At 34.3% G+C, this 12,050-nt stretch overlaps 1 protein-coding gene and 1 pseudogene across 1 annotated transcript; both read right to left on the bottom strand.

The window, feature by feature from the left end:
- Nucleotides 1-1,167: 1,167 nt before the first annotated feature.
- On the bottom strand, nucleotides 1,168-6,440 carry LOC107712847 (transmembrane protein 205-like). Its single transcript, XM_016518209.1, has 4 exons — nucleotides 6,327-6,440; nucleotides 4,472-4,621; nucleotides 3,097-3,260; nucleotides 1,168-2,249 (listed from the first exon to the last, which is right to left on the bottom strand). Exons 2-4 carry the CDS (start codon nucleotides 4,569-4,571, stop codon nucleotides 1,947-1,949), a joined length of 567 nt encoding a protein of 188 aa, XP_016373695.1. The 5' UTR covers nucleotides 4,572-4,621; nucleotides 6,327-6,440; the 3' UTR covers nucleotides 1,168-1,946.
- Nucleotides 6,441-9,131: 2,691 nt separating this feature from the next.
- Nucleotides 9,132-12,050, bottom strand: part of LOC107712831 (delta(24)-sterol reductase-like) — a 10,994-nt pseudogene continuing 8,075 nt past the window's right edge.

Genomic DNA, 12,050 nt, shown 5'->3' with positions numbered 1-12,050 from the left:
TCTCTCTCGTACGCAAGTGATATTGCTCATATATATATATATATATATATATATATGCACTTTTTTAGACACCAGTAAATTATTAAATTTCACATCCAAAGACATTTAACATTTACAATTGGGGCCTGTTATGAAAAACATACATTTAACATTTACAATTGGGGCCTGTTATGAGCAAAAAACCTACAAATCCAAACACACTTTTATAAATTTATTTGAAAAACAAACATTCAACCCATTTTCATACATTACACAACAGAACTGCAACAGCCATTCATCACAGACACCAGTAAATTATTAAATTTCACATCCAAAGACATTTAACATTTACAATTGGGGCCTGTTATGAGCAAAAAACCTACAAATCCAAACACACTTTTATAAATTTATTTGAAAAACAAACATTCAACCCATTTTCATACATTACACAACAGAACTGCAACAGCTTTACATTCATCACAGATTCAGACATTCTTCATTCTTGAAGGTGATGTGTAATTTTTTTACAAATGGAATTGCAAAAATAACTGTTTTCAAACTGATTTCCCAAACACCCTTAATGTATTGTACAGACAAACAGATTTTGGTTGTTTTTCACATTTACTTTCACTGTGCTGTTTAATATCAAAAAATGACACACTTTTTCAGCTTTACATAAAGAGATGCAGTATAAATTGCAATTACCTTTTATTCAGGCAGAAAACCTGGTAATGCAACATTTTCTTCATCTACTACTTCATTTACATACAGTGCCGTGAAAAGGTCTTTGCCCCCTTCCTGTTTTTTAATTTTTTTGCATATTTGTCACACTTAAAAGATTCAGATCATCAAACAAATTTTAATATTACACAAAGATAATGCAAGTAAATACAAAATGCAGTTTTTAAATGATGATTTCCTTTATTAAGGGAAAAAAAGCTGTCCAAACCTGCCTGGCCTTACGTGAAAAAATTAATTGCCCCCTCCTGTTGATGAAATCATGAAAGAACTGTGATTAACCACATTATTTTAGAAAGCCAAGTTAAATTTCACTAGCCACACTCAAGTCTGATTACTGCCAGAATATATAAAACACATTTGATATTAATGTTATATTTAATTAAAATTATATAGATATATATATATTTTACATTAGAATATATTATATATTAGGCAAACATTAGACTATATTAGCTCTGAGTGGACAGCCACCTCTGTATCCAGTGCACTGATTAAATACTACACTATATACATTGTCAATCAGTATAAAACAAGAATATGTGTTTGTGAGTCACTAAAAAATACTTGTATAACATGCACAACTCCATTTTGTGGTGCAACTGGTGCTGAGTGCATTTAATTTAAACTCCATTTCAACAAACAGCAACAGAATTCTAAATCTACAGCAAGTTGAGAGCATAATTTGCATATTCATCCCTGTTCAAATGTGGAAGTGTACTTATAATGAGAGATTGTGCACAGACATGTCGATACATTCACACCCAATCCAGGAGAACAGGGTGAGGCTGGCCGTTGAAACAGCGAAATCAAATAATTTGACTACTTTGTGACAGAGTGAGGTTGCCTTCATTGAGAAAACAGAAAATATGTGCCATAATTTCTAGAACGTCAAGAAAAGTTTTCAAAATATCCCTTCCACTTCCCATTTTTGTTCATTTAAACTTGCATATCAGTTTTTTCTCAACCATGCAAAGTGTAACATTGTATCATTTAAATATGCACAGCCATGATCTGTAACATTTACAAAAAAATATTCTCTATACATCATGTGTCTAAACTAAAACTAGCACAACAAAGATTGAAAAAGACAATCCATAGCAATAATAACCAGATTTGTCAGGAGGTAATCCAGTACCTGAGAGCAGGTCATCGCTGTCACACAGACGTTAACCAAGGGTTTGCACTGCATTGTGGGAGCATAACTCCACTATGTTGCAGTAAGGTCATCAGAGTGTGGTGAGGTTTTCTGCCAGGTAATATAGACTGTATCCATTACATACGATACAGCAGAGGTTACAAAGTGAGGACAGCAGGTGATACAGCCTCAGCCGACCACTCAGCTTTTTATACTTGGGGTCTGTCTCGCAGAGCTTGGCGTACGCTTCCCGATTGGACGAGAGTCCGATGTCCTGACCCAATCCACAGGCCTGCTCAATCAGATGCATGTCTGCCATGATTTCCGAGGTCATCTGACCAAACCACTGGGCATTCACTGCCGCCACAGTCACACAGACGAAAAAAATGAAGATCTAGGGAAAAAACAGAAAGCTGGTGGAATCAAGTCTGTCACCTTACATAAAGGTGAAAAGGTTAGTTCACCCAAAAATCATACTCTTTTTACTCTTGTGTTGTTCCAAAACTCTATGGCTTTCTTTCGTCCATTTAACAAAAAAATAACTAATTTGAAGAATGTGTTGGTCACATTTTTCCATGCAATTATAATGAATGTGGACTGGAGCTTACAAGCAAGGGTTTGAAGTTAAAAACACACTGATGAACTTTATTTGATAGACTGGACTGGTGGATTATTTGTGGATTATTGTGATGTTTTTATCAGCTGTTTAGACTCTCATTCTGACGGCACCCATTCACTGCAGAGAATCCTCTGGTGAGCAAGTGATGTAAAGCTAAATTTCTTCAAATCTGTTCAGATGAAGTAACAAACTCATCTACATCTTGGATGGCCAGGGTGAGTAAAATATTTAGCAAATTTTAATTTTTTGCGTGAACTATTTCTTCAAAATTTGTGCATTCATAAGAGAAGTAGAGATGCTCAATTCATGAAGTCTTTTTTTTTTATCTGATTCAAAAATCAGTTCAATCCACTGATTCAAAGATTCATTCACACTGGTTCTCAACTCACATAAAGCTGAAGGGAAGTTGTCAGTTGATAATAAAAATTTAGGGGTGAGACACACCCAAAAACTATCATAATGACTTCAGAAGATTTTATAAACTGCTCAAGTCATATGGACTGCTCAAGTCCAGAACGACAAGCACATTTTTTTAAATACCGATTTGGAATGACATGATGGTCGTTTGTAATTTTTGGATCTTTTCACCATATCTGGGAACAATACAGTATGTTCTAAATACCTGGAAGGCCTCTTTGTCATCCAGCATGTTACTAGGATGGTACATGGCAAAGATGATGAGGTTGAAGAAAGCGCAGGCTGAGCCGATATGCAGGTAAAACGGGAAGAGCCGGCTCTGGATGAAGCCAAACGTGTGTCGGTTTAGATGGTTGTCCATTACAAAGCCTGAACAAAAAGAAAGAAAAAAATTAAGTTAACCTTAAGGACTTTGGATATCATAAACCTTGTTTATAACATTATACTAGTTTCACATATAAAACTATCCTTGTGAAAAATAAGTACACTTTAGCAAAATTTACGAAACAGTACTTGTTATGGAAATAAAATACTTTAAAAGAATATACTTTAGTGCAAACTGAATCTAATGTTTTCAGACATTTAACTGCATGTCATTACAATTAAATAAATGCATCATAGTTTCAATTTATATTAAATGCAATTAGCTGAACTTTAGAGTGCATTTTTGACTGACAAGCATTTGTTAAACTAAAATATACTTTATTGTCATTTCTGTTGAAATGTGTATGTCATACTTAAATATATTTGTAATTTCACATTTGTATTGATGAAGTTGCAATTTAGTACTATTAATATAAGAACTTTAAATGTAATATACAGTTCAAATTATAAGGAAGTACTTTACATGTGCTTTAGTATGTTAGTCAACGCATCTAAAAACGTGTATACTTCTTTAAGGCATGACAAAATATTATTAAAACATAATGACTTCAAATGTACTTTAAAGTAAAACCTAAACTTAAAAAAAGTTTATACACTGAAGCTAGAAACTTTTTAATATATATTCTTAAAGTGCCCCTATTATGCCATTTTTAAGGTTGCTAATATTGTTTTACGAGTCTCCTAAAACAGGTTTACATGCATGCAAAGTCAAAAAACATGTTAGTTTTCTAAAAAAATAGATTTAATTTTACCTAATTTCTAAATGATTCGTAAACGACTCGTGCGAAGCAGTTCAAAGAATCAGTCTCTCTAAACCCCTCCTTTCCGTGAGCCCTCACTGCTGTGAAAGTTGGCGACGTAGAACGTGGGCAGACATTATGCAAATGTGTTACTTTGTGACGTAGCGCCGTAACAGAATAAGATTCGAATTCCTGACGACTCGTTTAGGCGATTGCAAGCCGACTCTTTTTTTTGATAGACAATAACTATTTATCGTGCACTGTCGGCTTCACAACTTTGCAGATAGTTTATGTTCACATACAGCTACATGACACACTGCATGAAAGGTAATATTCGAAAAGGCATAATAGGGGCACTTTAAATATATTTTCAGATTTGAGGTAACCTACACTACAATCATTCTATTAATGATCCATCACCAATGAAATGCAATGAAAAACAGTGACCACACCTACCTGATATGAAGGTGACCCATATCTGCATTCCCCAGAAGGTGGAGAGAAACATGAGGTGAAGGAGTTTGGCAGTGACGGGAGGCTCTCGGTCTGTAGACATTGTCACAGGCACACTATCGTCTTTCACCTCCCTCACTCACTGTCACTATGCTGTTTAAAGGTGTGACACAAAAATGACATCAGCCTTATTGTTCTGAAATCACACAAGATTTATGTAAGACTCAGAAGTCAATTTATTGAGATGCACCTGTAAATGTCTTAAGTCATGTACTTGATGCATCATGCACACTACAAAACACACCCTGCCTTATAAACAAAAGAGGTAGAGGCAATCACCTTTTACCCACATGACTAACAGGGCATACCATAATGGAACAAACCTTCTTAAATAAGATCTGCCACCAAATATAAATCATATCAGGCACACTGACTGCAAACTATTGTGTGGTGGTAACAAAGCAACAAGACAAATGGAGAATACTCTTAAAATCTGAAAGTAAAACCAACTTAAAATGTTTCAATTCTGTCACAATCATGTTGTTCCAAACCAAGAATAACAACCATAGTCAGGGTTGCCAGATCTGACTAACAAAACTATCCCAATGGCCAATCATAACTAACCCAAAACTAGGCCTGTCACGATAACAACTTTTTGTTGTGCGATATATTGCCCCAGAAATAATTGCGATAAGTGATATTATTGTCATTTTAAAGACCATTTTATGCAACTGAACATTATCTGCAGATGAAACTTTTTTTTTTGTAGAAGCATTTTTTAAATGTGAAATAGCACCACATGACTACACGTTATGTACGAGAAGCTGCAAAAGACACAGGCGCAAGTGGAATGTACAAAACATGGTGACATAAATTTTTAAGTAAATATAATGGGCGATATATTGCGTCACCAAAAATTATTGAGGTCATGTACATATATTGCGCGATAAGTCGTTATATTGATTATTGCGACAGGCCTACCCAAAACTACCCCAATGACCCTAGGCCAAACATAAAAACTTAAAATATGCTAATTTCATACATAAAATAGATATTTTACAGTCATTGATATGCATTACACAAATCACAATATAAACAAAATCAATATAGGCTACTAGTAATTATAAAAAATAAAAAAAAACAAGTCTTTCAAAAAAATGCACCTTCTTCACAACAAATTTGGTAGAATATAAAATGGGTGAAATATTTCAGTACAAGCATCTCAGTCAAATACAATTTACGTAATGAGTAAAACCTATAACTCTTGGCAACCCTGACCCATGTCACCATTCACTTCCATTGTATGGAAAAATGTGCCAAGAAAGTGACATATGACAGAGACTGTCAATCTAACTAACATGTTTTGTGCTCCACATAAGAAAGAAAGTCATACAAGACATGAGGGTAAATATATAACAAATTTATATAAATAATATATAACAAATTTTTGGGTGAACTGTCACTTTAAGAATCGTAAGCGTAAGTGAACTACTCTGATTCACTACTAACGCCGTGTCCAGAATGTGGGCTGTGTCTCAAAACATACTACGCTGCCTACCTAGACTGCATCTTTGGCTCATTCTGAGTACGCACGCGCCTATAATTACGCATAGTGCTGTCTATATAGGCAGCTCACTAGTTCAGATACAGCCATGGTGTCCAAACCTCCAAAGCTTCCGATTAAGCACAGCAACTCAACATCAGAGGAAAATTCTTTCCTATTTGAATTGGCACCAACTTGCAGTAGAAGACAGACAAGCTCTCGTAGCACGTCATTTCTGTTGCGGCTACACCTGGATTATGAAAGACTGGATATCATTACTGCTACATGCTGTCTCCATGATGTCGATCTACTTACCAGACGATCACCCGTGACTATGTAAAACGTCGATGGCCGGTTGCGCGTCACGGCCAGTAGCAACACCATAAATGTACGATAAAGGAGGAACCGGTGTGCAGCCGCAATAGCTCTCGGACCGGTGGGCGGGGTTTATGCGTACTCGGCATTCAAAGCGGTCGGAGTGGTTTGGTGGGCGTGGTTTGTGTATGTTGTCGTTATTGTTGGGCGTGGTTTTGTACACTGGTGGGCGTGCTGTGTGTAGACGGGTTTTCTTGATTATGGTAATTATTGATGAATGGACGATGTGTTTCTTGTACATTTACAAACTCACACACACACACACACACACACGTTGAACCGTTTAACTATTTAAATGGGGAACAAAACTAATTTATTGTTTTATATACAGCTGCTATTTATAAATGCAATGCATATAACCTAACCCTAACACTTCTTAATTGAACCTGCAATATTTATACCCATTAAATACAGACCATAAAGGGTGTGAATGAGCAAAATCAGTGACAATAATATAAAGTATAACTAAAGTATAGCCTATGTTATGAAATTCCATAATTTAGCAAGAAAAAGACACTTTTTACCTGCGTCCCAAATTTTATATAAAAATGCTAGTGTTTTACTTGTTTACTACTACTTCTACTAAAAATACAACAAAATCAGTAATACTGTGAAGCATTTTTACAATTTAAAATAACTGGTTTCTATTTGAATATATTTTACAATGTAATTTATTCCTGTGACACAAAGCTGAATTTTCAGCATCATTAATATTCAGTGTCACATGTTCCTTCAGAAATCATTCTAATATGCTGATTTGCTGTTAAAAAAACATTTATTATTATTATTATTATTATTATTATCAATATTTAAAACAGCTAAGTACATTTTTTTCAGGATTCTTTGATGAATAGAAAGATCCAAAGATCAGCATTTATCTGAAATAAAAAGCTTCCGTAACATTAATATACACTATACCATTCAAAAGCTTGGAGTCAGTATAATTTTCTTTTCTTTTTTGGGGGGAAAGAAATTATAAAAATTAATACTTTTATTTAGCAAGGATGCTTTAAATTTATCAAAAGTGAGGATAAAGATGTTTATAATGTTACAAAAGATTTCTATTTCAGATAAATGCTGTTCTTCTGAACTTTCTATTCATCAAAGAAACCTGAAAAAATTCTACTCAGCTGTTTTCAACATAATAATAATAATAATAATAGTAATAATAATAATAAATGTTTTTTGAGCTGCAAATCAGAACATTAGAATGATTTCCGAAGGATCATGACTGGAGTAATGATGCTAAAAAATTCAGCTTTGAAAGCACAGGAATAAATTACATTTTAAAAATATATTCAAATAGAAAGCAGTTATTTTAAATAGTAAAAATATTTCACAATATTACTGCTTTTGCTGTATTTTGGATCAAATAAATGCAGGCTTGGTGAGCAGAAGAGAATTCTTTAAAAAACATAAAAAATCTTACTGTTCAAAAACTTTTGACTGGTAGTGTATACACACACACACACACGTAATATTATTACAACTAGTATTGGTATTACAGTAATTAAAACACTTGATTATTTATTTGACAAATATTTGCATACTTTTTGTACAAAACATCTGATATGTCAGCAGCTGTTCACCACAACAAAGGACCAGTTAACTGATAAAGTCCTTAATTATAGCTATTCTGACTGTAAATATTCACAGAAAATAATCACAGCATGCACTCTCACTGTGGCTTTATAGGGCATGTTCAAATTCGTGGATTAATTAGTGCTCAACATGTCACTGGTTTGTATTTAATGGGTGTGAATGAGCAAAGGACAGACTAATTCTCTTGGGCGCTTTCTTGACTGTTGTTTCACTGCTTTGATGAACAATTGTTCAGGGCATAGGATTACAGCAATTACTATGTGCAACTGAAGGAGAACAACATCAGTGATTCCTAAAAACACTAGGAACTTCAAGCAAACATTTGTGAGTGGGTTTGTAAATGTGTAGCCTAATAGAAAGAAAACTTTGTATATTATCTAGGTGATACACAAATCTCTATGTTGTCTATGGAGAAGCTTTGGCAGGTTTGGGGGCACAAAACAGATATCTCTAGCCCTTCAAACTGAAGGAACCTACAGTACAGTAACCTAGAGAAACACATTTCATTTTATGAAATAATTTGCTTGTGCCGGAAGGGCAACAAACATGTTTTTTAGACCTAAAATACTAACCTATGCAAGTGATAATACTAATGACATGCTCATGTTCCTATAAAATAACAAGATCTTATGCAGAAGAAACCTGTCAATTTCACAGGCACCAGAAAGAAAAGATGTGAATGTAGCATTCAGTCACTAGAGGGAGACATGGTCAGCGGTCCGTTGAGTCTCAATAGTCTGTAAAGTAATGTTCATAAAAGCTAGTTATTTAGCTGTGTTTGTACTAGCGTTGTCAAACGATTAATCGCGATTAATCGCATCCAAAATAAAAGTTTTTGTTTACATAATATATGAGTGTGTACTGTGTATATTACTGTGTATACACATGCATGTATATATTTAAGAAAAATATGTTATGTTTATATATTAACTATATTTATATATAATATAAAATATAATAATATATATACAGTACATGTAAATATTTTCAAAATGTATACTGAATGTGTGTGTATTTATATATACATAATAATATACATTTTAAATAAATCAATCAATCAATATTTAGAATCCTTTTCCATCTTTTTTTTTTTTGATGACAATAGATATTAGTTATGATTTGTATGGTTTAGTTTTTAGGGGATATTAATAATGTTGCCAAAAAGAGAAAAATGTTCTCTTGAAGCAAGGATGTCAATTAATATGACAAGGAGATGACTGCTGAACAAGGTATTATCATAATGTGCCGGCATCACGTTACAGAGAGAGACTGGGAGCCGTTAATGTTCATCTGGAGCAGATGGATGATTGTTTTCTATAGCATTCCTCAGCCATAAATCCACTCAACCCAACCAATACACATTAAGCACCACCATAAAAAGCAGGAAAACTTTCCAAAGGCTCCATTATTAGAGATTCACTGAATATGATCAAAGCCAAATTCAATGTTATGGACCGCACAGCAGTCTGTAGAGGAGTTAAATTATTCACTTTAATGGGCATGTTGAGACTGCTAATTATGTGACATCCATACACTTTCAGTACAGTGAAAATACAAATACAGAAATATATTGTATAAACAGTATAAAAGGGCAAAACACGTTCAGAAGGCCACAAATACAGTATTGTTATTTTGTTCATAGACCTAAAATAACCTAATCTATGTAACCAACAATAACAGTAACTGTACTAATGACAAAAGTAAATCCATAATTATCACAAATACTGTGTATGTGCTTTCTAATAAAAAGTGGTAGTTTATGGGTCTAAGACAAATACTAAATACATTCACAAATTGTGCCAGGCTTATATAAGAAGTGCTCTAATGATTTTAGTAGATAAAATATCCCTTTGAATACACCTCAAAAATAAATGACTGTGCTGAATATTAAGACATTAATGTTGAGGTAGGCAACATTCACAATGTAGGAAAATAGAGAATATCTTCTCAAATATTATTTTTTAAATAATCATTGGTAACTCTTTTATTAAAAAATTAAATAAATTATATATAATGTTTAACAGATCATTATACAAAGTACTCTAAAATAGTTTATTTATTCACATTTGAATGTACACGAACTGTCTGTTAAGCAGTATATATTGTTTCAATGAATCTAAGCATGTATTAAACCTTAGGAATAATAAGGGCCTTTACTTTTTTTGTCTTAAACGTAGATATATGACAAGGGGGTTGAAAACGTAGCTGGTGCTCCTTCATGAAATAAGAGTATTTGCCCAATGTGTTAATTTCCTTCAACAAAAGGGAAGTACAGTTTTTTCAGCTGTTCTACTGGTCACACCTTTCACGTTTGTTTGGATTCAGTGTCTTGCGGTCTTGCAGATTTTGTCATAGACTTCAGGAAATGCATCTTCACAGTTGAGTTGCTTTCTGAGTTTATGATACAATGTGCCATCGAACATTTCCCAGAATTCGTGTCGTTCCATATATACATCAGCATACAGCATCTGGAATCTAGAAATGGAAGGAAGGACTTGTGTTATACAGTACCCTACAGTATTACTTCAACAATTACATTTTAAAGACCTTTTTCACAGATAATTTTACTGAATTTTAGAAACAGGTTGTTGAACTTTGGCCTAATCATAAGTCATAACTGACCCATGAACGTCTCTGACAAACTTCTCCAGCTGCCGTGTGGAGGATCTGGCCTCAAAGTGTTTGACTTTGGGCTCCCCATACGCTCCGATATCAACATACAGTTCATCTTCATCTCCTTTAGGATGCACCATTCCTGGCTGGTTGGGCAGCACGAAGGGACAAAGCCACAGAGGATACACCTACAGCACACACATAACCATCAACAAATCAATGCACTACAGTGTTGTACATCCAATCACTTTTTTAAACAGCAATAAAATAACGGGTTTCTATTTTAATAGATTTAAAAATGTAATTTATTCAAAGCTGAATTACTCCAGTCTTCATTGTCACAAGATGCTTCATTCTAATATGCTGATTTACAGCTCAAGAAACATTTCTTTCTTCTTATTACTGTTGTTAAAAACAATTGTACTGCTTCATATTTTTGTAGAAACTGTTACATTTTGTCAGGATCTTGAATAGAAAGTTCAAAAGAAGAGCATTTATTTGAAATAAAAATCGTTTGTAAGATTATTAATGTCTTTTCTGCCACTTTTGATCAATTTAATGCATCCTTGCTGAATAAAACTAATACTTTCTCCCCCCCCCAAAAAAAAGGTTGAATGTTTGATATATTGGTCATACTGTCTCTTTGTCCATCATAGACATTGTTCTGATTTGGCTGCTCTAGAGCTGTTCAGTTTGTACTCATAAAACCTGGAAGAGAGCTAGCTTTTCAAGTCATGCGTTCCCCCAAGAATTTCTAATGGGTTTTCAGAATAGCAGCTTTCGATTTTTGAGTAAAATAAGGTCTGACTGTGGTGAACATTACTGGAACAGACCGACACATTTCGTTCTACAGTAAAAGACATTTTAGCCCCATTTCCACCACAGGAACTTTCCCCAGGAACTAGGGACTTTGGGCAGTTACTCGGTGTGTTTCCACCGCAGGAACCAGTATCTAAATAAAGTTCCGGGTAAAAATTTGCCCCTCAGAAAGTCCCTGCACCTGAGGTAGTACTTTTTCAAAGGTCCGGAACTTTCGGGGGGCGGGACTAGCGCACTGAACATGCTGATTGGTTGAGTTCACGCAGCATTGTATTTCAACCCCCATATTCATATACTTTTTAAAAAAATATTACTGTTATTGTGTCATGAAATTTAGTTTTAAAAGTATTTCAGGTGAGAATGTAGTTATTTAAAACTTAAATCTGCGGTTTATTTATAAAGACTATTTGAAAATGTGCTTTGCCGATTTCGGAGACTTGAGCTCCGTGCAATCAGCGGGCGCTTAGTGCTCATGTTTCCCGATGAGAGCAGCCTCAACTCGACTAGTCCTTCTGACATTTGCCACTGGCTCTGATGTCTCTGCAGTGGTTAAACATAGGATGTAATTCGTTTTAGGTAAATCTAATCTTTGGTCTTTATTCTATTATTCTATTAATCTATTAATATGTT

This window comes from Sinocyclocheilus rhinocerous, unplaced genomic scaffold (genome assembly GCF_001515625.1).
Source record: "Sinocyclocheilus rhinocerous isolate Xijiao unplaced genomic scaffold, SAMN03320098_v1.1 scaffold478, whole genome shotgun sequence".
Lineage (NCBI taxonomy): Eukaryota > Metazoa > Chordata > Actinopteri > Cypriniformes > Cyprinidae > Sinocyclocheilus > Sinocyclocheilus rhinocerous.
The sequence above is the reverse complement of the archived record's forward strand: the minus strand, read 5'-3'. Positions and strand labels throughout refer to the sequence as shown.